The following is a 27,802-nucleotide window of genomic DNA, read 5'->3' as shown; positions in this document are numbered from 1 at the left end:
GATCAGCTAGTTAATAAAAGTCCCGACTTGATTTTCCAGATAATCCTATGTCTTTGGTTGTAGAAGACGGTTAAAGCCATGATCAGCCCACGGAGGAATGGATAAGTTCTTACCGCCAGGTAGGTTTTGGTTTTTTTTTTTTTTTTTTTTTTTTTCCAAAAGCAATAATAGATATAAAATTTTAAGCGAACAACATTTTATCACAATTTTAAGCGAAAATTTTATTTTCTCTCTTTTACTTTGTCTCAATTATCAATTACATCCCAAACTTTGAATAATTTTAATTTTATCCTCAATCTTTTTGAAATTATATAAATTTTGCCCTTTACCGTCACATTTGAAATTGAAAAAATTAAAAAAAAAAAAAAATTATATTTTCACCTCAAATTACCAAAAAAGATGCAATCCCACCCTCTCTCATCTTCCTCCAATTCTTTCCACTCTCCTCCGCCCTTGCAAGCTCTGCCGCCACCGCCACCGCCACCGCCACTGCCACCACCACCGCAATCACTCAATTCTCCAACCCAACTTCTCTCAAACCCAACTTCACTCACTCACTCCAAATTCTCAAACCCTACACTAGAATGGAAGAACCAAACTTGACCCAGGATGCAAACTTTTTTCTTGTTTTGGGCTTCTGCCAATGTTATGCTTTCTCCTAAAGGTGTGAACTTTGAAGGTAAGTGGATTATTTTTAGCTTTTCTTGAAGTCTCTTGATTTTCAGGTTCTCAAAGTGGGAAAATTTGGAGTTTTTTGGTCTGGGTTTTTGTTGTTTCAGTGCAAGCTTTAATGGGTATAAAGGCTTCTCTGGTGGATCCTCATGGTGTTCTTGATAATTGGGATGGGGACTCTGTTGATCCATGTAGCTGGGCTATGGTCGCTTGTTCTTTTGAGAATCTGGTCATTGGCCTGTAAGTCCCCATTCAAATTAAACCCATCTTTCTTTTCATCCAAACAAGGGCTATCAGATACATATCTTCCACATTGAAAAATAATAAAAATCCTTTCAAACATGGTCTTGTTGTGTTGTTGTAGGGGGACTCCAAGGTAGTTATATGGTATTCTCTCTCCAGGCATAGGCAACTTAACATGACCAACCCACTTTTTATATGCTTCCTCCTTTCCCCTCTATCGGGATAAATTCTTACCGCAAGATAGTTTTATATATATATATATATATATATAATTTTAAGCAATAATAGATATAAATTTTAAGTGAACAACATTTTATCAAATATAAAATTTTTACATTAGGTATTTAATAATCTGATTCAATAGTTAAAACAAAATGCATAAAGTAATAATCAATTAAATCCCGTTTAATAATCACAATTGATATCACTTAAAAATTTAAATATTTTTAAAATATAAACTAAAATTAAAAAAATTAAGTCATATTAAAGTAAATTAGAATATGACCAGCCCACTTTCTATTTGCTTCCTCCTTTTTCTTTCTATCTGGATAAATTCCTTTTTTTTTTTGTTTTTTGTTTTTTTTTTGTTTTGAGAATATGGGAAACATTATATTAATAAACAATAACATTACATAAATAAAACCCCAAAGGGCCATCCCAACTAAACAATAAAACAAAAAACAAACAACAAAAAAGAAAAACAAATCCGCCAAAAAAGCAGTTACGAGTCAGGGAAAACCACCGATCTTCTCAAAGATGTGGTTTGTAAAGTAAGATCTACTTGAAAGCCCGTCATCCCCGTAAACGTTATCTTTGTTGCTGTTGCCCAACTCCACCGCCGCTGCTGCTGTCGCCGTCGCCGGATATCGAATATCGCCAAAAGTTTTAAGAAGGAAGTATACCCACAATGGTATGAAAGAAGGCTTGAGAGATGAAGGAACCATTATGGGTGTCGAAAATCTAAAAATCTATAACAAAATCTGAAGAGAAAACTCTCAAAACCCTTATTTTGTACATAAAAAGTTCCGATCTACACTCAAAAACTATAGATCTATACTTTAGACGTGTAGATTTATACTTTAAAAGTGTAAAGTGAATCGAAAGAGTACATCAGGATAAATTCTTACCCCAAGGTAGTTTTTTATTTTTATTTTTTTAAGCAATAATAGATATAAAATTTGAAGTAAACAACATTTTATCACAATTTTAAATATAAAATTTTCACATTGGGTGTTTGATAACCTAATTCGGTACTTAAAACTGAATATATTAAGTAATAATTAATTAAGCCCATGTTTGATATCACTTAAAAATTTAAGTATTTCTAAAAATATAAACTAAAATTTAAGAAAATTTTAAGTCATGAAACTTATTTAATTCTGACTGAATTTATAAATACTAAATATAAGTATATACATACACTATTATAAACTCACTTCCACCACTACTACCACCACCGCTACCATTACCACCACCACCACCACCACCATTGCTACCATCATGCCACCGTCGCTATCGCCGCGGCCACCGCCACCACTACTGCTACTACCATGTCGTTGCCGCCGTCACCACTATCATGCCATTACATCTTCATTACCATTGTCATTGTCGTTATAAATACCATCATTATTTTACTATTGCTACCATTATTATCGTCATGCCACCACCGCTGCCACTACCACCAACGCTACCACACACAACCACCATCACCGCTGCAACTATCAATGCTATTGTACCGCTACCACCACTATTGTACCTCCACCACCACCATCACCACCACAACCACCAACATCATACTATAACAACCATCATAATATAAAAATTAAAATACACAATTTTAAAATAATAAATTTTAAATTTGATTTTGTACATATCAAATAATTTGTTTTTAATTTAGCTAGATTTTTATCAAACAATTTTAGCTTAAAAAATTTAACATTAAGTTTTTAATACTTGATTTTCAGTTTTCAGCTTTGTCAAATACCAAAGACTTATTAAGTGTGTGAGTTTCATTTTATGTGGAGTTGAACATTTTATTTTAGTATTTACCTATCATTTACATTAATTTTATTATGTTAATCTTATTTAAAGTGTGATTAGTATAATTATATTAAATTTATTGGATTTATTAAATTTTCTTCAAATCTTAAAAAATGTAAATACAATTTATCCTTGCATTTAAATAGTGAAACTCACTATCTTATGTATATTGGTTTGTGATAATAGATGACTAGATATAACGCTGCCCCTAGCATCGTAAAAGAAAGAGTAAAGTTACTAGTACAAAATTATTTTACAAAAATGTGTAGAGGAGAAAAATAAAAGTAGTTTGGCTCCTCTCAAATTCAAAATTTGAACTTCACCGTTATATTAGAGTTTGTAAATTTTACTACGAGTCTCGTTTTAATGATCTAAATTATTTCTTTTGTAGAATCTTTTATATATATTATTCATGAAAAAAATTATATCTACCCAATAATTGTATCCTTTTTTTTTTATCGCATTTGTCTCTGAAAAAATAAACATGTTTTTGAAAATAGACGATTCATTTTTTGGAAGACAAACACAATAAATTGAAAATGTTATGATTATCGAAGTGTCCTAATTTTTTTTTTTAATGATGATATACACAGAAAATCTTTAGAGATTAGTGATTCATATCATCAAAATAAGACCTGTGGTGGGTCTCGCAGCCCCTAACATGACTATTAAATTCATATTTGAAGTTAAGAGAATCTCTATAAAATATAGGATTAAATTCGTTTTACCCCATTGTGGTTTGAGGTTGGAGCGCTTTACCTCTCAATCGTTCAAATATAGCCAAAGAATTCCTATGTGATTTTCAAAAAAACTGCTATCGTTAGTTTTTCCATCAACTAATGGAATGTGTATTACACAGACTAATTTTGTGACTGGGTTTTGTTTTTTGAAAAATTAGAATAAAATTAATACAACAAAAAGATAATTTTATCCCCATTTTCTCCAAATCAAAAATTAGATTAATATGTTAATTAAAATAAAATAAAATAAAATTAAGAATTGATCTAAAATATAAAATATAATTAAAAATTGATTTAAAATATAATTAAATAAAATATAAAATAAAATAAACAACAATTAAGAATTGAACTAAAATGTAATTAAATTAAAATTAGATTAAAAAGTTAGTAATTACATCAAATAGTTAAATATTTAGGGTTAATTGTGATTTAAAATATAATTAAATTAAAATTAAAATAGAAATTTAAAAATTACAATAAATAATTAAGAATTTATAATTAATTGTGATTTAATTGAATTAATATTAGATATTATAAATTATGCGTATGAGAGATAAGATAGAAAGAAAATAACAAAAAATATAGAGTTTGAGGGTCTAATAGTCATTTCAAATATATAGTTAATAGTATTAATGGTTACATTTTTGTAACGCCCTCAAAATAACAACATTAAACCCATCAGATAAGACATGCATTTACATATAAACTAACCACATTCCTTTATTCCTTAGAGTTCCATTACATAAGTATTACATGTTAACATCATAACAAAATGCCCTACGGGCTTACAGCTTTCCAAGTTAGCACTTGGTTACAACAAAAGAGTACTAACTCGTTTACACATTAAGCCCTTGGCTTGAAGTTACATGTAATACATCAAAAGTTAAGCAACAAAAGTATGCCCGCCTCTAGCCTCCCAGCTATGTCCTTGGAGGTGGCATGCTACCAGTACCTGAAAATGATATTCCCATATAGGGTGAGCCACAGCCCAGTAGAAATATACTAAACCAACCATGAACAATGACTAAAAGATTAGCAATTGATAGATGGCTAACACAGATACATTCACATAAATTACACATTTATGTCATACAACTTACGAGTCTAAGTTACCTTTCATTTTCCCTTTTTCAACAGTTAAGCATGTTAGCTTTATCATCATTTCCACAGATATGTATAAAACTATATCTTACATTCAGATAAGCATAAAAGCTATGTCCACATTCTCAACAGATATGTATAACAACAATATCCCACATTCACAGATAAGCATATAAGCTGTATCCACACTTTACTAAGATAAGCATATAAGCTCTACCTTCACTTCTCTAGACAAGCATATGAGCTGTGTCTACGGAGTTCATCCCCTATCTTCTCCCAACACTATCCGGTTTAGAGGTACATCCCCTATCTTCCCCTAAACCGCGGAGTACATCCCCTATCTCCTCCTCTACACATAACGTATATAAACACATTGGTTCTATATACAATCACCCAATACATACAGTTAATGTATTCTATCAACCGTCAAGTTTCATGACACATTCCATTGATTAGTTTCAGTTTGCCTAATCATCATGCATTGTCTACAACAATCACGACTATCCTCCACCGATAGCCCAAAGCAGTTATTTCTAAACAGAAAATAAATGCACAATGAATATTCAATCAACATTTCATTTCCTCATTTCTCACAATTAATTATCCCAATTAATTAAACAATGTAATTAGGTCGTTATCCATAATTACCATTTCAACCCTTAGGTCCCATTTTCATCAATGATTCAACATCTATTCCATTCCTCTATGCCAAACATGCATCTAGGTTTATTATGAATAAAACCCCAATTTTTGTAAAATTACACAAAAGCCCCAAAACTTTCACAAAATTACCAAACCAAGCCCAACATCTCAAAATACCAAAATTTAAAGACAAAACCCATAGAGAGGAGTAGGATATCCCTACCTTGAAGTTTTAGCCAAAAAGGAGATGAAGACTCGAAGATCAACGTGCTCCAAATCCAAAATTTTTCAGATTAAATCGAAGCTCTCAACACCCTCTACCTTTTTAACAAAGGCCCTAGGCTAGATTCACACCCTAGGGAGATCAAATCTTAGAGAGAAGGTAAGTTTAGAGAGAGAGGGTCTCGGATCAAGGGTTTGATCAAAAAAAGAAGTGAAAAACTGAAGCTCAAAACCGCTACTGTCCGCTGATATAAAACACGCTCGCTCGAGCGAAGCCTTCTTCGCTCGAGCGACCAGACACAGAAAACTCTCGCTCGAGCCAAGAAGTTCTTGATCGAGCGAAGAAAAACCCAGACCGCTCGAGCGAAGGAAGCTCGCTCGAGCCAAGAAAGGCAACTCTCAGGTCCAGAACCAGGTGCAACCGCTCGCTCGAGCGAGCCACTCTGGCTCGACCCACCAAACACGAACCCCACTCTCGCTCGAGCGACCAACTCCTCGCTCGATCGAAGGTCCAAAATTCTGGGCAGCAACACTAGGCTCCCGAACACAACCAACCTGTAACAAACCTGCCTAACATATCCTATAACTCAAATATGAAGAAAAAGGAATGTAAACACGATAATAACCAACTACCAACATCCGCGGACACATGTCCGGATCACTGTACAACAAGGGTAAACCCGGGATCGCTATAACCTCCCCCCCTTAAAGAATTTCGCCCTCAAAATTAAGCACAAGTTTTCAAAACAAGCTTTCCTCCATTTTAAACAATGTTACACTTGAACATTCAACAATTCGACCCATTACCGGTCATCCCATCCCTTTAACAAGAGACATATCACAATATGTAAACAACATATGTATTTTCAACATGCATCAACATCATGCACTATCTTTCCAATTTCAACAATATATTCAACATATATAGTGTCACATTCAACTTCCATATGAGGCAAGTTCCAAAACATACTTCCAATAATCAAAACATTTTCAATGTTTCACAACTTAAGACATATATAAAAGCTCTTAAGTTCAACAAAATGCAAAATTTAAATACAAGATCACACATCAACAAACAAGTCCGGATATTTCTCACGGACCCCCAACTCATGTTCCCAAGTGGCTTCCTCCACTCCGTGATGTTTCCACAAGACTTTCACCAAAGGAATGGTCTTGCCACGCAGGACCTGATCCCGCCTATCCAAGACCCGAACCGGTCTCTCCTCATACGAGGCATCCTCATCTACCTCTAAATCGGTCCAATCCAGCACATGTGATGGATCTGGCTCATACTTCCGAAGCATACTCACATGAAACACGTCATGCACTCCGGACAACTGCGGCGGTAAGGCTAACCGATAAGCAACCTCACCTATCCTCTCAAGGATCTCAAAAGGACCAATAAACCGAGGGGATAACTTCCCACTCTTCCCAAACCTCATCAGGCCTCGTCTAGGTGATATCTTCAGAAAGACATGATCACCTACCTCAAACGCCAAAGGCCTCCTCCTACGGTCGGCATAACTCTTTTGTCGACTCTGGGCTATAACAAGCCTCCTACGGATAAGCTCAACTTTCTCCGTCGTCTCCCTAACCAACTCCGGACCCAACAAAGGTGCATCACCCACCTCGGCCCAACACACTGGAGACCTACACGGTCGGCCATACAAGGCCTCAAACGGTGCCATACCGATGCTAGACTGAAAACTGTTGTTGTAGGCAAACTCTACCAATGGCAAGTGCCTCTCCCACGTCCCACTGAAGTCCAGGACACAACCCCGAAGCATATCCTCGAGGATCTGAATAGTACGCTCGGACTGCCCGTCAGTCTGAGGATGATAAGCCGTACTAAAGGTCAACTTAGTGCCCAAGGCACTCTGCAAACTCTGCCACAACCTAGCAGTAAAACGAGGATCTCTATCTGAGACGATCGTCACTGGGACCCCGTGCAATCTCACTACATCCCGAATATACAAATCGGCAAGATGATCTACCGAATCTCTCACGCGCATAGGAATAAAGTGCGCCGACTTAGTCAACCGGTCTACAACCACCCAAATAGCATCACTACCCCGCTGAGTCCTCGGAAGACCTACAACGAAGTCTATAGTGACATGCTCCCACTTCCACTCGGCAATAGGCAAGGGTTGCAACAAACCTGCTGGCCTCTGATGCTCGGCCTTCACTTGCTAGCAAGTAAGGCATTTCGATACGAAAACAGCCACATCTCTCTTCATACCCCGCCACCAAAATTGGCGACCCAAATCCTGATACATCTTAGTACCTCCCAGATGCACCGCAAGGCGCGAATGATGAAACTCTCGGAGTACTTCCTCTCGGCAAGACTCTGGTACAAACAAACGGTTTCGGTATCTCACACTCAGGTCGGGATACACCGTCAAACCCTTCTCAACCTTCCCACTGGAGATCTTCCCTCGGAGGGATTCTACCTCAAGGTCACCTCTCTGTGCCTCTAACACTCTAATCACAAGTGTAGGCTGCGCAACAACAGAAAACAAGGCCGCAGCCTCAACAGATTCGCCCAGTAGCAAATCAAACTCGCCAAGTGCTCCCAACATCTCCCATTCCCGGATGGCTATACAAGCTACCTCACCAATGGTCTTCCTACTAAGGGCATCAGCCACAACATTGGCCTTTCCCGGATGATAGTGCAACTCAAAATCATAATCCTCGGTGAACTCCATCCACCTTCTTTGCCTCAAATTCAAGTCTCTCTGTGTAAACAGATACTTCAAACTCTTATGATCCGAGAATACCTCGAACCTCTCACCATAAAGGTAGTGCCTCCAGATTTTCAAGGCAAAGATCACAGCCGCTAACTCTAGGTCGTGTGTGGGGTAATTCTTCTCGTGTATTTTCAACTGACGTGAGCCATAAGCTACCACTTTCCCTTCTTGCATTAACACACAACCCAAACCCTCTCGTGAGGCATCACAATAAACCGCATAACCCAACCCTCTCTCCGGAATAATCAACACCGGAGCGGTGGTCAGTCTAACTTTCAACTCTTGGAACGACTTTTCACAAGTCTCACTCCACACAAACTTGACTCCCTTCCGAGTCAGTCTAGTCAACGGTGACGCTAACCTGGAGAAATCTTTCACAAACCGACGGTAATACCCAGCTAATCCCAGAAAACTGCGGATCTCAAACACACTCTTAGGCTGTGCCCAATCTTGCACTGCCTCAACCTTGGATGTATCAACAGACACCCCTTCCCCGGATACCACGTGGCCTAAGAATTTGACTTCCCTCAGCCAGAACTCACACTTCCCAAACTTGGCATACAGCCTATGGGCTCTAAGTAACTCAAGCACCACTCTCAAGTGTGCCTCGTGCTCCTCCTCAGAAGACGAATAGATAAGGATATCGTCCACGAAAATAACCACAAATCGGTCTAAGAACTCCCGGAAAATCCGGTTCATCAAGTCCATAAAGACTGCCGGTGCATTGGTAAGTCCGAATGGCATCACCAGAAACTCATAATGGCCATAATGCGTACGGAATGCTGTCTTAGGAATATCTTCCTCCCTGACCCTCAACTGATGGTAACCCGATCTCAAGTCTATCTTAGAGAAACAACGGGAACCCTTCAACTGGTCAAACAAATCATCTATATGGGGCATAGGGTACTTATTCTTAACCGTAGCCCGATTCAACTTCCGGTAGTCTATACACAATCTCAAGGCACCATCTTTCTTTTTAACAAAGAGGGCCGGCGCTCCCCACGGTGAAACACTAGGGCGAACAAAGCCCTTATCGAGCAATTCCTGGAGCTGAACTTTCAACTCAACCAACTCTGCTGGAGCAAAACGGTAAGGTGCCATAGAAATCGGCGCCGTACCAGGCACTAAATCAATAGAGAACTCTATCTCTCGGTGAGGTGGCAAACTAACAAGATCTTCGGGAAAAACATCCGAATACTCACAAACCACCCTCGGCAACACAAGCTGGGTCTCACCACTCTCAAAGCTGGCAAGTAGACTACTAAGCTCACTTCGCCCTCGCGAATCATACCCCGGTGGCAAAACACTACCAACCCGGTCTCCCAAGAAATGGAACCACTCCCCGCTCAAGGTACATAACGTGACCCTCTGGCGGTAGCAATCAATAACAGCCCGGTATGACGATAGCCAGTCCATACCCAAAATAACATCAAAGCCCTTCATGGGCATGACAACAAACGGAAAAGGAAGCCTATAGTCGGCGACCTCTATATCACATCCTCTAACACCCTGTTTCAGAATCAACTCACCACCCAAAGGCGATACCACACAAATAGGAGATGCTAACCGTGCTAACTCCAATTCCAAAACAGATGCAAATGCAGCAGATACAAAAGAATGAGATGCACCCGTGTCTATCAACACATTAGCAACTGAGTTGCAAAACAGAAAAGTACCTCTCACTACTGATGGAGCCGGTACTAAATCCTGCGCGGTAACAGCATACACGCGCCCCGTAGGCCCCTGGTCTACCTGCTCACCTCTCGGAGCAAAAGACTGCTGCACAGACTGGGATGACGAAGCTCCCGGATTGGCCCTCGAGGCCTGCACAGACTGAGCTGGCTGAAAACCCTGCGTCTGCCTAGAACCAGACGCTCCCGAAGTGGCACTCAGCTGTGGGCAAAACCTCTTCAGGTGCCCAGGCTGTCCACACTGATAACAAGTCAAGGGCTGCCCCCTGCCCAAACTCTGACTTTGCGGTCTAGCTGAAGAAGAAGCAGCTTTCTGACCCCCACCCTTCTGCGGGCAAACTGAAACCTTGTGACCCAGCTGGCCACACTTGTAACAAGTGAATTCCCCCTGACTGCCTCTTCCCGAGCCTACACTCGGCACTGGAAAGGTCGATCTAGAGACTGCACCCTGAGACTGCTGAGGGTTATAACCCTTCTGTCTCCTGCCATCACTCTGACTATCCTGGCTCCTCTTGGAGCCCCTCTATTCTTCCTCCTCCTCCTGCATCATAATCTCCATATGAGCAGCAGCATCAACTAGGTGTCTATACTCTCGGATGTAAGACCCACCAACTCTCAACTTGAGGCCCGCCTCAACTTCCGCTCAAACTCATAGCAACGGCGTTCCTCAGACGCCACCAGTTCCGGTGCAAACTTGGACAGACTGGTAAAAGTAGCCTCAAACTCGGCCACTGACAAGCCCTGCTGTTTAAGCCGGCTAAACTGATCCCTCAGCTTCTCCCTAGCTGTTGCAGACAAAAACCTCTCCTGAAAAGCATTTATAAACGCCTCCCAAGTACCGCCCACACGAGCCTTCTCGTACTTCCACCATTGACCCGCATCTCCCTTTAGCTGGAAGGATGCCAAGGTCACTTTCAGTGCTCCGTCCTCAATGCCAAGCATCTCGAACGTCTTACTCATCTGTTCTAACCACTCATCAGCCTTCAGTGGCTCCTTCGGATCCCCGATAAACTCATCCGGATTAGACCGGAAGAACTCCCTCTTTAAGAAAGAAGGCCCTGTCTCAGCTGCCTGATTCCCAGCTCTAAGAATACCCAAAGCTCCTGCTATCTCTCTGGCCAAGGCACCCATAGCCTGCTGACCTACTGGCTCGGCCACATTGGCCTGCCCAACTCCCTCATGCACTGTCGGAATCTCACCCGGTAACGGTACTTCCTGTCTCGCAGGTCTACCACGCCTAGCATCTCTTCATCGTCCTGACATCCTAATAAAGGCAACACAGAACGTTAGAACATTCATAAATGTGCCGAAACTAAACACTCACGTCCTAATACATGGACAACTGTAATTCACTCCACATAAGCACATAAACACATAAGCACTTACGAATTTCATTTCCGGATAATGATAGTCCCGAGGCGTTACTAGAGTTCCGGTTAGAAACAGCATTGATCAAGTGCTTTTCCAACAAGACTCCCAGAAACCCAAGGATTCAATCAACATCCTAGAAATTAAATCCCATACCCACATAGTCACATAAGCATGTTATCACTTAAGCACATAGCATATGATACTACATTTAAGTCTCTATCAAGCGAGACAAACCCATTGTGATCCTAGTCACTTCCCACGTACCCAAAGTATTCGAACCCGGTACGCTCTGATACCAAGTTGTAACGCCCTCAAAATAACAACATTAAACCCATCAGATAAGACATGCATTTACATATAAGCTAACCACATTCCTTTATTCCTTAGAGTTCCATTACATAAGTATTACATGTTAACATCATAACAAAATGCCCTACGGGCTTACAGCTTTCCAAGTTAGCACTTGGTTACAACAAAAGAGTACTAACTCGTTTACACATTAAGCCCTTGGCTTGAAGTTACATGTAATACATCAAAAGTTAAGCAACAAAAGTATGCCCGCCTCTAGCCTCCCAGCTATATCCTTGGAGGTGGCATGCTACCAGTACCTGAAAATGATATTCCCATATAGGGTGAGCCACAGCCCAGTAGAAATATACTAAACCAACCATGAACAATGACTAAAAGATTAGCAATTGATAGATGGCTAACACAGATACATTCACATAAATTACACATTTATGTCATACAACTTACGAGTCTAAGTTACCTTTCATTTTCCCTTTTTCAACAGTTAAGCATGTTAGCTCTATCATCATTTCCACAGATATGTATAAAACTATATCTCACATTCAGATAAGCATAAAAGCTATGTCCACATTCTCAACAGATATGTATAACAACAATATCCCACATTCACAGATAAGCATATAAGCTGTATCCACACTTTACTAAGATAAGCATATAAGCTCTACCTTCACTTCTCTAGACAAGCATATGAGCTGTGTCTACGGAGTTCATCCCCTATCTTCTCCCAACACTATCCGGTTTAGAGGTACATCCCCTATCTTCCCCTAAACCGCGGAGTACATCCCCTATCTCCTCCTCTACACATAACGTATATAAACACATTGGTTCTATATACAATCACCCAATACATACAGTTAATGTATTCTATCAACCGTCAAGTTCCATGACACATTCCATTGATTAGTTTCAGTTTGCCTAATCATCATGCATTGTCTACAACAATCACGACTATCCTCCACCGATAGCCCAAAGCAGTTATTTCTAAACAGAAAATAAATGCACAATGAATATTCAATCAACATTTCATTTCCTCATTTCTCACAATTAATTATCCCAATTAATTAAACAATGTAATTAGGTCGTTATCCATAATTACCATTTCAACCCTTAGGTCCCATTTTCATCAATGATTCAACATCTATTCCATTCCTCTATGCCAAACATGCATCTAGGTTTATTATGAATAAAACCCCAATTTTTGTAAAATTACACAAAAGCCCCAAAACTTTCACAAAATTACCAAACCAAGCCCAACATCTCAAAATACCAAAATTTAAAGACAAAACTCATAGAGAGGAGTAGGATATCCCTACCTTGAAGTTTTAGCCAAAAAGGAGATGAAGACTCGAAGATCAACGTGCTCCAAATCCAAACTTTTTCAGATTAAATCGAAGCTCTCAACACCCTCTACCTTTTTAACAAAGGCCCTAGGCTAGATTCACACCCTAGGGAGATCAAATCTTAGAGAGAAGGTAAGTTTAGAGAGAGAGGGTCTCGGATCAAGGGTTTGATCAAAAAAAGAAGTGAAAAACTGAAGCTCAAAACCGCTACTGTCCGCTGATATAAAACACGCTCGCTCGAGCGAAGCCTTCTTCGCTCGAGCGACCAGACACAGAAAACTCTCGCTCGAGCCAAGAAGTTCTTGATCGAGCGAAGAAAAACCCAGACCGCTCGAGCGAAGGAAGCTCGCTCGAGCCAAGAAAGGCAACTCTCAGGTCCAGAACCAGGTGCAACCGCTCGCTCGAGCGAGCCACTCTGGCTCGACTCACCAAACACGAACCCCACTCTCGCTCGAGCGACCAACTCCTCGCTCGAGCGAAGGTCCAAAATTCTGGGCAGCAACACTAGGCTCTCGAACACAACCAACCTGTAACAAACCTGCCTAACACATCCCATAACTCAAATATGAAGAAAAAGGAATGTAAACACGATAATAACCAACTACCAACATCCGCGGACACATGTCCGGATCACTGTACAACAAGGGTAAACCCGGGATCGCTATAACCTCCCCCCCTTAAAGAATTTCGCCCCCGAAATTAAGCACAAGTTTTCAAAATTACATGGGGATATATGGCTATTTTTAAAAGACAGAGGGTAAAATGCTATTATGTCATCTATCTATCTACATATCATATAAGGAAAAAGGGGTTTCTTACCTACAAGCCTTGTGAGAGCTCTAATATCACAATCTTAATTTTTTAACTTTTTTTATTTAAAAAAAAAACCCTCAACTTCACGGGAGCTTCTATTTGCACATATCCAATCCACTATGTGCACACTTAATGATAATTGTTTTTATTACAATTTTATTCCCAAGTGAAATTACTATTATGGACATCACACACAACTCAAATAAACACATTCGAAAGTTGAATGTCGAAAAAATGAAAAAAATTTGAAATTCTACTATTGAAAGAAATGATAATTTTCGGAATTATACTTTCAAACAAGTTGTTTATTTTCGGAAAGCAACTTCCGAACAAGTTATTTATTGAGAAGGATGTGTATATAGTGTGTGCAAAATAGAAGCTCCCTAACTTCACCCAAGCTTTTTTGACTTTTCTCATACACAGTCTCTTCAACTTCTCTCATACCTATTGTAGCATTTTCCACTTCTACCATGTAATTCTTCACTTTCAACTTCTCCTACTCTTATTGCAGCCTTTTGCACTTCCACTAACAACCCATCTATCTATTTATAACAAATAATTCTTCACTTATTTTGGAGAAATGCTATGTACCCCAAATATTCTACCAGACCTCTCATATGGGGTGAGACTCACACAAATCCACATGTGTGTGGGTCCCACACCCATGTGAGAGGTTTGGTAGAATATTTGGTAGAATATTTGGGGTCCATAGCATAACTCCTTGTTTTTTATACTAGAAGGACAAACCAAGATAAACACTAAGTTACAAAACCTGTAAGTAACCTTTTCATTTATTTTTCAATGTTTTACTTTTCATTTATTTTCTTTTATTATGAGAAAAATGTGATTGTAGTTAGATAAACATGAACAATCACAAAAAAAAAAAAAAGGTTTCTAAACCTGTAAGTAATCTTTTTATTTATTTTTCAACGGTTCTTTTTTTTCATTTATGTTTTTTATTATAAGAAAAATATGATTGTAGTTAGATAAATATGAACAGTTACAAAAATAGCATAATAACTGTAAAACAACCAAATTTAAACCCAAATACTCAACCATGCTTTCCAAGTGTTTGGCATATCTACACCAAAAAAAAAACAAAAAAAAAATAATTGTGATTTGTATTTTGTCTAGCAAAAAAAAATTTATAATTTGATTTTGTTAACTCACTGTGTTTTTTGAAAAAACAAAATTTATTTTGTTTTTTTAACTATCAATTGACTTAATTTATGATTTGATTATTAACTCACTATGTTTTTTGCAAAAAAAAAAATCGATTGTATTCATTAAGTTCACATAAAATACCATTAGTGATGATGATTAGATTGTATTTTGAAAAAAAAAATTGTAGGTAATTTTTTTAACTCACTGTGTTGTTTTTTAAAAAAAAAATTATTGTGTTTTTTAACTATCAATTGACTTAATTTTTTATTTGATTTTTAACTCACTGTATTTTTTGAAGAAAAAAATGGATTGTATTCATTAGGTTCACATAAAGTATCCATTATTGATGATGATTATATTGTATATTGAGGAAAAAAAAATTAATTAATTTTTTTTAACTCACTGTGTTTTTAAAAAAATAAGTGATTGTGTTTTTTAACTATTAATTGACTTAATTTGTGATTGAATTTTTAACTCACAGTGTTTTTCTTTTTATTATGAGCAAAAATGTGGTGGTATTTTTAACCACCAATTGACTTAATTTGTGTTTGACTTAAAATGATTGTATTTTTTTATCTATTTATTATATAAGAAAAAATGGGTTCTTAACCCACAAGCCTTGTGGGAGTTCCAATATCCTAATCTTAATTTTCTAATTTTTTGATTTAAAAAATAATAAAAAAAACCTTCAACTTCTCTCAATCCTTTTTGACTTTTCCCATACACAGCCATTTCAACTTTTCCCATACCTATTGCAGCCTTTTCCACTTCTACCACATAATTTTTCACTTTCAAGTTCTCCCATACTTATTGCAGCCTTTCCCACTTCTGCCGACAACACATCCATCTATTCATAACACATAATTCTTCACTTATTTTTTATAATAGAAGGACAAGCCAAGTCAGGAGAAAGAGAAAGTTTCAAAGCCTGTAAGTAATCTTTTCATTTATTTTTCAATGGTTCTTTTTTTTCATTTATTTTCTTTTATTATGAGAAAAATGTGATTGCATTTAGATAAACATGAACAGTCAGAAAGAGAAAGTTTCAAAGCTTGTAAGTAATCTTTTTGTTTATTTTTTAATGATTCCTTTTTTTTTTTCATTTATTTTTTTATTATGAGAAAAATCACTACAACAAAAAGCACATTTCGCGACCATTTTTAGTGACCAAATTGGTTTTAGTCGCCAATGACAGCCATTTGGTGACCAAATTACATCTTGTCGCCAAAGGATGAAGAATTGGTGACCAATTATAGTATTTGGTCGTGGAAGCTTTTTGGCGCGGGGTGAAAGTAAGCGCGGGAAGAAGAAAAATTTATGGTGACCATTTTTTATCTTTGGCGACCAATATATTTGTCGCTATAAATTTATCTTTGGCAACTCTTTTTCTTACCTCAAAACGCTGCCCTTTTTTTGGCTAAAGAAATTTGTTTGTTTGTTTGTTTGTTTGTTTTTTTCTAGCAGAAGCTAAAGAAATTCACCAACCCTTTTCATTCGACTATGAGAAAATCAGACCTAGAGGCTCCTTTTCTCTCCTTCTCTCTCAGCTCTATTGCTCATCGTCACTCATCTCGGTCGCACACCGTCGCTCTATTGCACACCGGTCCAGCCTCCGGCAACCATCCACACCAACACCAGGTATGTCTTTTCTCTTCTCTCACTTGCTGTCTCACTCTTTTACTGCTTTTCGTGTGTGTGTGTGTGTGTGTGTGTGTGTCGTTTTCTCTGTCTATCGGTGAAGCATAAGAGCTCTTTTGCCTCTGTCCTCTCACTCAATCTCTGGTTTTTCCCAAATTATTAAACCTTAATAACCATATTTTATTTGCATGATTTCTTTAGATTCATTATGATTTGAACCTTTGTTCCATATTCAAAATCTGTTTGCTATCAAATTAGGGAAAACTTTAGATTGGTATTTTGGTTGAAGAATGGTGGTTGTTTTGTGGACATCAAACTCTGTATAATTTTTTTTGAATGAACAACATTTTTTTGTATGTCTGAACTACTATAATGTTTGTGTCTCAGGGTTTGGGTTTATTTGATGCCTGGGCTCAAGGCATCTTATGGTTGATGAATGACCTTCACTTGCTTGACAAAATGCCAATGGGAATAATTTTTTATTTTTTTTAATTTTCTAAAGATAGGCATACAAAGAAAAAAGAAAAAAGAGAAAAGGAAAAAAAAAAAAAAGAAGCCTAATTCCTGGATTTGTATATGTGCATGCAGTATTTATGTTTTTGCAATAAAAAGTGTGCCTTGTTATCTAGTGAAGGGCTTTGCTTGTGCGGATTGTACTTGTTATCCTGTGAAGGACTTAGCTTGTGCTGATTGTACTGTGTGTCAGTCATGTGACAGGTGAAGATAAGTACTATATCTTCCGTATATGGGCATACAAAGTAGGTTGAAAAGGCATGCTTGATTGGGTGTAAGTCCTTGTCCTGAACTCACATATCTACTGCATATTTATTTGATGTCAAAACCTGGAGAGAACATTTGAATCTGTTTTTTTTCTGGTTCAAATCAGTAAACAATGAGCTTAGTCAAATAAACATCACTTAAAGAAAAGATGAAGAGTGACCAATAAAAGAAGCGAGGAGATTCAAGAAATTAGTTTCCACAAAACCCCAGGGAACCTCTTCTATGTTAAAACGCGGCAAAAGCTATTTTTTGTTAAAGAAACTTAATTGCAATATCTACTTGGAACAATTTAGAATGCTAGGCTCGAGCAAGCATATTTGTAAATATTGCCTTTTGACTAAAAGACTTAAAACACAAAGTCTATGTGTATGACAGGCCCTCAAGCCCTTTGATTTATTTGTGTTGATTGAGAGTTCTTTGGATGTTTCTTTCCTTCTTTCTTCACCTCCTTGTTCTACTTTATGGGTAATACTTTGTCCAGTTAAAAATTTTATTATTTCTTTCAGATTGCCCAAATATTATGTCGATGTGAGTTTTCTTACTCCTACACCACTACACATATGAACCTCATTGCATAGGCTGAGCTTATATCAAATCTGAACGTAATGAAAGCATATGCTGGAAGAAAACAAAGCACAGCCGCATGTGTTCCAAAATTGTAATCATCATTATACAAATAAACTGATGAATTTGATTGACTTTGAATGTAGGCTAAACTCTTGTCAGATGCAGGTGGAGGGAAAGGGGAACCTTTGAACAAAATAAGGAGGTATTGTTGGCTTTAAGAACATATAAATGACTTTACATGAAGTTCCCAATAAAGTCATGCCATGTTAGCATAAGGACAAGATTTGAGACCGACCAACTTATGAGTCATTCCTAGATCAAGTAAACTGCAATTTAGTTTGATGTGTAAGATTTGATCATTTGCCAACCACAATTTTGCTTTGATTTGATGAGATGTGAATCTGCTTTATTATTATTTAAATTCTTAGAAACGTTTCACCACACTTAAAATTCTATGAAATTTAATGAGAATCATAATGTGACTAGGTAGGAAGCGGAAATGCAATTACTTAGAGCAGACAAATTAGGAGTAATATGGTGAGAAGAAACCAAAATCAAATATCCATGTTTTGGGTGATACACATGAAGTATGAGAACCTTGCAAACCTAAATAAGTAGTGGACATGGCAGAAGCATGAGAATGATGTAAGGAAGAAGACACAAGCATAGACTTGTACATTATAGATTGTACTGTGTAATATGACACGTTGTCAGGTGCTGATGAATCCCAAACCAAATAAAACCAATAAGTTGAACTAATTTGGCCTGAACCAAATAAAACATGAATAGTCAGGTGTTTACACAATTTTTGTCTGCAAAATAAAGATAGAAAAATAGAGTGACAAATATAAATTTATTAATTTAAATTAATGTGGTTACAATATCTGATGAATTCTCTAATCAAAGAAAACAATCCTCCAATTCTTCTCTTGACTCGAGGGCTTGATAGCTCATTGTCTGAATCAAATGGCAAAAAAAAAATTGTAATTTCATTTTTTAACTCACTGTGTTTTTTTTTTTTAAAAAAAATTATTGCTTTTTTTAACTATCAATTGACTTAATTTATGATTTGATTTTTAACTCAAAACATTTTTTGAAAAAAAAGAAAAAGGATTGTATTCATTAGGTTCACATAAAGTACCCATTATTGATGATGATTACATTGTATTTTTTTAAAAAAAATTGTAATTGATTTTTTTAATTCACAGTGTTTTTTTTAAAAAAAAATTATTGTGTTTTTTAACTATCTATTGACTTAATTTGTGATTTGATTTTTAACTCACTACGTTTTTTGAAAAAAAAAATTGGATTGTATTCATTAGGTTCACATAAAGTATCCATTATTGATGATGATTAGATTGTATTTTGAAAAAAAAAAATAATTGTAATTGCCTTTTTTTTTAACTCACTATGTTTTTTGAAAAAAAAAAATTGATTATGTTTTTTAATTATCAATTGACTTTATTTGTAATTTCATTTTTAACTCACTGTATTTTTTGAAAAAAAAAGGATTGTATTCATTAAGTTCACATAAAGTACTTGTGTGTGTCAATTTCCGACCACACTGCCAATCAAGCACTCAGTTGGAGAACACTGGAAGAATAGATTAAACTCGAACGACCTGTCACAAAAAGAAGAGATTCCGGCGGTGGTTCATCCACCCGGGGTCACTCTGACGATCAAGTCAGTTATCTCTCAAAGATAGCAAAAGTGCTTAACTCACTATTCAGAGCATAAAAAACATACCTTAGACCCATGATGGTGCCTCTCTTTTATAGCCAATACAAACCCAGTCCCAATAGAAGCCTAGCTTCAATGGACTTTGGATTACTACTAATCTTGGACTCCCAGTAGGATTGGGATAAACTCTCTACAAATCCTATCTTTACCCAAACTGAAGTCCTCTCTCATTCTAGGATTCTTGTCTTTTATTCGCTTATCTCGGATTCTGGTATTTTCGCAGATAACCTCGGCCTCGCCGAGATCATCTCGGCGTCATGACTAGGACACGTGGCACCCCGGCTGGCACTTCGGTGACACCTCGGCCATGTGTCGTCATTTAAAATTTATGTCCCCATAGTACCTATTATTGATGATGATTAGATTGTATTTTGAAGAATAAAAATTTGTAATTGATTTTTTTTAACTCACCGTATTTTAAAAAAATAAATAATTGTGTTTTTTAACCATCCATTGACTTAATTTGTGATTGAATTTTTAACTCATTGTGTTTTTCTTTTTATTATGAGCAAAAATGTGATTATATTTTTAACTACCAATTGACTTAATTTGTCATAGGGTTTTAATTCATTGTGTTTTTTGAAAAAAAAATGATAGTATTTTTTAACTATCAATTAACTTAATTTGTGATTGAATTTTTAACTCATAGTGTTTTTTGAAGGGAAAAAAATGAATGTAAATGATTGTGTTTTTTAAATATCAACTTGAAAAAAATTGTATTTTGTCTAGCAAAAAAAATAATAATAATTTGGTGTTTTAACTCACTATGTTTTTCGAAAAAAAAAATGATTGTATTTTTTAACTATCAATTGACTTCATTGCTTTTTTTTTTTTTTTTTGAGCAAAAATGTTATTGTGTTTTTTTGCACTCGTTTTTGATCACATTTTTTTAACTGATTGTTTTTTTTTACACTCCATTTCAATCACATGATGAGAAAAAAAAAATTGTTTAGGCTGTGACAATCTCTATGTTTTTTGAAACAAAAATGGATTGTATTCATTACTATTGATGATGATTAGATTGTGTTTTGTCTTGAAAAAAAATTGTAATTGGGTTTTTTAACTCATTGTGTTTTTTGAAAAAATAAATGATTGTGTTTTTTTAATTATCAATTTACTTAATTTGTGGTTGAGTTTTTAATTTACTGTGTTTTTGAAAAAAAAATAATTATGGTTTTTAACTACCAATTAGATTCATTGCTTTATTTTATTTTATTTTATTTTATATATATTTTTATTATGAACAAAAATGTGATTGTGTATTTTTATACTCCGTTTTGATCCCACGGTGATTTTTTTAACTAATTGTGTTTTTACACTCTATTTTGATCACATGGTGAGGAAAAAAGCTTTGTTTCTGTTGTGACAATCTTTGTGTTTTTACAGGATGGAACGTGATACAGTTACCGCTAAAATCAATCGACTATCTCGAAAAAAAAATTACTCATTTTACGCCAAACTAATCATGATGATCCCATTTTCATTAGGTAAATAATTGCTATGTATAATAATAGTTCAAACTTAATAAGTGTTTTAATTTTTTGTTAGGTACAATATTTCCTTTTAGAGTTATGCTAGGGATCCCAAATAATCTATCAAATTTTCTATGAGAGTTTTGGTAAAAAATTTGGTAGATTATTTGGGGCCTATGGCATTTTCCTTCCTTTCAACAAGTGGTTTTTTTTTTTTTTTGATTGGATAGAGTGTTAACATTGTGGTCAAAGACATTGCTGATTCAATAAATCTCACTGTTCAAGATAAACAGGCAGAGTTTATCTTGCGATGTCAATCATCATATTTGAAGAATATGAGATCAAAGGTAAGAAACTATAAAATTTATTATAAATAACCTTTTCAAACATAATGTTATAATTCCAAAATTTTATAGGATAATGGAGTTGATTAAAGATTATATTGCGTCATACTAAGACTGTACCTATGCATTTATCATACCTATACTAACAATGCTACGTCAACTAGATTGTGTACCTTGTGTTACCTTTGTTTTAAATATAGATTGATATCATTACAATAAAATGCACCTTTGGCGACCAAAATTGGAGACTAAAAAAAATTTAGTCGCCAAAAGTTATGGAAGTGGCGACTAACATTTTTTTTAGTCGCGAAAAGTAAAATATTTAGCTACTAATTTTTTTAGTCGAGGTATATTCATTATTGGCGACTAAAAGAAAATTTAGTCGCTAAAAGTGTCAGAATTGGCAACAAAAAAGAAGCTTAGTTGCTGTATATTGACTTTTGGCTACTAAAATATTTAGTCGCCAAATGGGAAATAAAAAAATTATTTTTTTTCTTTGGCGACTAAAGTTTTAGTCGCCAAAATCTTACTTTCAGCAACAAAAAAAAAATAGTCGCCGTATATTGACTTTTGGCTACTAAAATATTTAGACGCCGAATGGAAAATAAAAAAAATTATTTTTCCTCTTTGGCGACTAAAGTTTTAGTTGCCAAAAACTTACTTTTAGCGACAAAAAAAATTTTAGTTGCCGTATATTGATTTTTAGCTACTAAAATATTTAGTCGCCGAATGAAAAATAAAAAAATTATTTTTTCTCTTTGGCGACTAAAGTTTTAGTCACCAAAAACTTACTTTTCAGCGACAAAAAATTATTTTAGTCGCCAGCCAATTTTTTTTTTTTAATTTTTGGTAACCTATCTTCAGCGACAAAAATTTAGTCGCGGATGTGTTCAAAAATTTTTTGGGAAATATTTCATATTGGCTCCTAAATTTTTGCCCAAATCTATTACCTCTTCACACGGTTCTTTCTTTCTCTTGCTGTCTCCCTGTCTCTCGCTCAGCCGCTTGTCGAGGCTTAGATACCGTTCAAGATCCACATCGTGAAGGACCATGACATGAAGGAGAGGCTGTGCTTGGAAGTCGAGAGGCTAGGGTTGAGTGCAGTGATTATGGGGTGTAATGCCCTCAAAATAAACCCATCAATCATATATTCTTGACATAAGAGAATAAAACATAATTATGTTTCATCAGAGTATTCATTACAAAATGTGTTACATGTTGACAACAAAAGTAAATACCCTATGGGCTTATAACTTTCCAAGCCAACATTTGGTTGCAAAAGAGTGAGTACTAACTCAAACAAATAATAAGCCCTTGTCTTGATACACATGTAATACAAAAATGTAACCACAAAAGATGTCCCAGCCACTAAGCCTCTCAAGCTACGTCCTTGGAGGTGGCATGCTACCTGTACTTGGAAATGATGTCCCATATAGGGTGAGCCAACGCCCAGTAGAGATATGCTAAACATAATATGAGCAATAACTAAAATATTAGCACTTGATAAATGTTTAACCCATATGTATACTAACATGCAGTACAATTCAGTTCCATATTCCTTCACTTAACAAAACTCAACTTATAAACACGGCTCAAAACCTGGCCAAACCACTTAAGCGAGATTACATCTCAAGCTAACAATACTTCAAACTTGTCATTTCACGGAAATTACGTCCGCGGGATTCGGCACCCATGTGTGATTATTTCCTCATGGCCATTTTACGAAAATTTCATCCGCGGGACTCGGCATCCATGTATAGATGTTTTCGGATTGCCATTTTACGGAAATTGCGTCCGCGGGATTCGGCACCCATGTATAATTATATTCGAATTGCCATTTTACGGATATTGCGTCCGCGGGATTCGGCGCCCATGTGTAATTATTCTCAAATGGCCATTTTACGGAAATTTCATCCGCGGGATTCGGCACACATGTATTCAAATACACAACTTGATTAGTTTTAATTCACCTAATCATCATGCAGTGTCTACAACAATCAAGACTATCCTCCACCGATAGCCCAAAACAGTTATTTCTAAACAGATAATAAATGCCTCAACAGATATATAATTGACATTTTCAAAAGTGAGCGATTAATAAATCCAACTCCACCATTCTATCTCATAATGAGCCAATTTCACTATTCCCAACTCAATTTCATAGTTCCATAACAAATGTCATTAATTACACTAATGACCCAAATATGCCCAAACGTGGCATTTTTCCCTTAAGCTCAATATTGACCCAAAGGTCCAAATATTATCAACAACACCAATAATCTCATCTCTAGACTCAAATACACATGTATAGGCTCAAAATACAAAACCCCTCTTTTATACATTTTGAAACCCTAACACCCAAAATCACCTAAACTCAACATTACATCAAAATGACCAATAGTTTATGTCAAAGACCATAGAAATGAGTAGTTATCCCTACCTCAAATTCGGAACTCAAAGGGAGAAGGTGAAGAAAACTCGAAGTGCTCCAAATCAAGAAATTTTCGGATCAAAGTGAAGCCCACGCCAAGCACAACACTTTTGACAAAGGGACAAAGGTGGGAGATCACTCTAACTAGATCAATACCTAGAGAGAAGTTGGGTTTTAGAGAGAGGTGCTCTCCAATGGAGGTTTTGAAAAAGTAAGAGAGAAGGGAAATCCAAAAGTGATCCAAAAAGGTAAATCTCGGACTGATATACAAGTCGGCCCGCTCGAGCGTGGGAATCTCTGCTCGAGCGTCAGACACAGACTCACGCTCGAGCGTCAAAACATCCGCTCGAGCGTTGGATGCACACTCACAGAAGTTTTGCAGGCGATGGTCCTCGGTCGAGCCTCAAACTCCCCGCTTGAGCGGAGGAACAAAAACAAAGGGTCATGCTCGAGCGTCAAAACTCACGCTCGAGCGTACTAAGACCTGCGGAGAAAAATACTAGGAGATGGAAATTTACGCTCGAGCGTCAAAACTCCCGCTCGAGCGGAGAAGCAACAATAAAGGGCTCGCTCGAGCATCAAAATCCCCGCTCGAGCGTGAAGGCCAAATTTTGGGCATCAACTTTTGATTTCAAAGCACAACCAACCTGTTTCAAACCTGCCCAACACAATCCAAGACTCAAATACGAAGAGTAAAGGATGGAAATGAGAATGAGACAACAATACAACCACGGAACCGAGTCTGGAATACAATAAATAAAGAGAGGAAAAACCAGGATCACTATATGGGGAGTCGAGGGTTTGGTGCGATCAAGAGAGGCTACAATGGAAGACTCGGGAGTGTTAGTGATTACTGTGTTCGTCACTGTGTTTGTCCTGTGGTGGTTGTGAGGTATCCAGATGAGAAGGATGGTGGTAATGCGCCTCAAGTGTCTGTCGCGTCTGCGGCAGAGGATGAGGACGATACGGAGTTCCATGATGCCTCGGATGATTGCAAAGGTTAGGGTTTTTCATCTCTGCTTGGCTGTTCTTTGAAATTATTGTTATTTCATTGTGTTTTTGCGGTGGATTTGATTTGAATTGTGGTTACTTAGTTGTGAATTGTGTATTTTTGTTTAATTGCTTTGATTGAGCGCTGATATGGACTTTTAGTTTTGCTATTTATGTTCTCTACAACAGGTTTATTGAAAGTATGGACGCTATGTTTATTTAAGGGTTCTTAGTGCATTATATGTAATTGCACAATGATATCATAACTCTATAGTGCTTGAGTAAGAGAATCTTAAATTGATCATTGTTGAATCTAGAAGTTAAAATTAAATGGAAATTGTGTAGAAGGTCTTGTTTGTGTCTTGACCGGATGAATATGTGAAACCATAAAGTAAGCTTACCATATTAAAACTCAGTTGTAATTCCTTGCTATTTGATTTGTGAATTGTGAACAAGCAATCGGTCAACTACACACAAATTGCAAAAATAACAAGGGAAAATGCAATTTTCAACGTGAAAAACCTTGAAGAAAACTCTTTACAAGGGAAAAAAATTATGAACACACCCAACCCAAACAAATCAAACCCACTGTATTGAAAGAGTACAAGACGTGAGACGAGAGATTTACAACCCAAACTTAATAAACACGTGACACGAAGAGACTCGAGGAAATAACTTTTGAACTGAAATTGTGCATCTAAATTGGAGTGGACTTCTAGGTCTCTAGTGGTGTTAGTATGAAGTATAACGGTTGGATATGTATAAAGAGAAACAATTTCTCTAACATGATCCAAATCAACCCAAGGATAAGATTGCAACCAAGCTATAGGCATTACATTTATACTTGACGCAAAGCATTTGTTGTCTCGTTGTTAGGTCAATTTGCGATGAATTTGCATGGAAGCTAAATCTTTTATGGTAAAGATATAGATTCTATCTCAAGGACTCCTTTTTGACAAAGTGAAGAACACACTCAATAACTTTAAAACTGTTTGTTTTTGTGACATGTTTGACCTTGATAAGCTTGGTCATGGGCAATATCTATCCTTGACATTGAAGGAAGTTGGGTGGCATTGGCATTTGTAATAAGCATAGAAGATAAATCTAGAACTAGTTTGTTTGCTTGTATCTTACTACTTGAGGAAGTTCTACACATTGGATTTGAGAGGAAAAGGTCAACTCATTTTGGTGTATTTCCGTATTCAGAAAATTATGCTTGTCCAAAGAATAAAGAGGTCTAATTGTTCACCATGATGAGAAATTTTGCTAACAGCATCACCAATCAATGTAGGCTGCATATGGTTAGACATAGTGAATCGTGAGAAACATGATTATATTTGCAATATCACAAAGATTACTCTATGCTGACGAATACTAGTTGGGTCAAACAAACTAAGTTTGTAGAGTGGCTATAAAGGTTGGACTAAATATTTTGATGAAGTCTTGACCCTATTTTGCTATATCAAACAAACTTTGCACCTTCAAATGCTCTTATTGGTCTTAGGGTTTAAAGTTCTAATTGAAACTCATTATGTTATTAGAAAGTTTTTAGAAAATATGTGACCATGTAGTATGTACTGTCAATGTTGAGGCCCCGTTGGTTTTCAGAGGTAGAATGAAGGGGATTCATAGTGAGGGGATTAAGTAAAATTGTGTTTGTTTTGATGATAGTTGTTAGTGTAGGAGTTGTTAAATTATTTTTATATAAAATAATAAAAGAAATAAAAAAATTAAAAAAATTTCCAATATATAAAAAATAAAAAAAATAAAAAAATTTCTAATCCCCTCACTATTTTTCTAATACCATCTCCACCTCCTCTATCTCAATCTTCCTTCTCATCTCCATCTATATCACCTCCTCCATCCTAATCTTGAGTTTTAAAATGCCATTGTTAGTGCGTACTATGATTTGATGCAAGTGATATCACCCTTGAAGTTCAAATGAGGTATTTGTGTGGGAATTTCTCTATTCTTATAACCTTTTGTATCAGTTGCCCATTATTGACATATAGGAAATGAGATAATTTTATAATAATCTAACCAATAATTACAGGAGCCACAACTAATTACTTTTATTAATTTTTTATAATAATCCATTGTTTAGAGGATTATAATAATTACTTTCATTGACATATAGGGAATGAGATATTTTGGTGTATGGAGAAGAAATTGCACTTTTGTATAGAAGTAATATAATACTTTTGTAAATGTCATTTCACATGGTATAGTAAATGTAATTTTTGTATATGGAGGGCTTTACTTTTTCTATGATTCTATATTTTGTATGGAATTATTATTTTAGTTTGCACAATAGTTGGTTTGTATGTACTTGGACAGTTAAAGTAATTTATTTTTTGTATACGGATGCAGATTGTGGAATGATTGATAGTTTATGTATTATTTTATTTATATGCGTATTACAGGTTGCATGGAAAACAGACAGGTTATGGACACATTATAATATTGGCAATAAAACATAATATCATGTTTTTGCCGACTAAACGTTCTATAGCCAAAAGGGGGGGGGGGGGGGGAAACCTTTGGCTACTAAAAGTTTTGTAGCCAAAAGAAAATCAAACATTTGGCTACTAAATTTTTTGTAGCCAAAAGAAAAACAACCATTTGGCTACTAAATGTTTTGTAGCCAAAAGAAAATCAAACCTTTGGCGACTAAAATCTTTCGTAGCTAAAAATAAAAGCTGAAGAATAAAAAATACTTTTGCCGACTAAAAATTTAGTAGCAAA

At 36.2% G+C, this 27,802-nt stretch overlaps 1 protein-coding gene across 7 annotated transcripts; it reads left to right on the top strand.

The window, feature by feature from the left end:
- The first annotated feature begins 483 nt into the window (after positions 1 to 483).
- Positions 484 to 19,049, top strand: LOC145796857 (uncharacterized). Of its 7 annotated transcripts, none has more exons than XR_014337465.1 (6): positions 484 to 679; positions 780 to 912; positions 15,984 to 16,025; positions 16,643 to 16,733; positions 17,440 to 17,520; positions 18,224 to 19,049. XR_014337465.1 is itself a non-coding variant. In XM_082882271.1 (5 exons), the coding sequence occupies exons 1-5, from the start codon at positions 610 to 612 to the stop codon at positions 18,296 to 18,298; spliced, it is 411 nt and encodes a 136-aa protein (XP_082738397.1). In that variant the 5' UTR covers positions 484 to 609; the 3' UTR covers positions 18,299 to 19,049. The 7 variants fall into 7 exon arrangements, 1 of the variants encoding a protein (XP_082738397.1); XR_014337468.1 differs by having other exon boundaries at positions 16,560 to 16,733; XR_014337466.1 differs by lacking the exon at positions 18,224 to 19,049 and adding an exon at positions 17,620 to 18,217.
- Positions 19,050 to 27,802: the final 8,753 nt, after the last annotated feature.

The sequence above is a fragment of the Camellia sinensis genome, chromosome 8, assembly GCF_055761805.1.
Source record: "Camellia sinensis isolate YWXY chromosome 8, ASM5576180v1, whole genome shotgun sequence".
Classification (NCBI taxonomy): domain Eukaryota; kingdom Viridiplantae; phylum Streptophyta; class Magnoliopsida; order Ericales; family Theaceae; genus Camellia; species Camellia sinensis.
Note: the sequence above shows the minus strand (reverse complement) of the source record. Positions and strands in the feature narration are given on the sequence as shown.

Bases quoted from the DNA above. Each gene is read 5' to 3' on its own strand.
- LOC145796857 (XM_082882271.1), top strand. From the start codon at position 610: ATGCAAACTTTTTTCTTGTTTTGGGCTTCTGCCAATGTTATGCTTTCT. The intron at 16,026-16,642 runs GTAAGTAATCTT...CTTCTCTCTCAG, and splicing joins AAGAGAAAGTTTCAAAGCCT to CTCTATTGCTCATCGTCACT. The intron at 16,734-18,223 runs GTATGTCTTTTC...CTTTGAATGTAG, and splicing joins ACCATCCACACCAACACCAG to GCTAAACTCTTGTCAGATGC.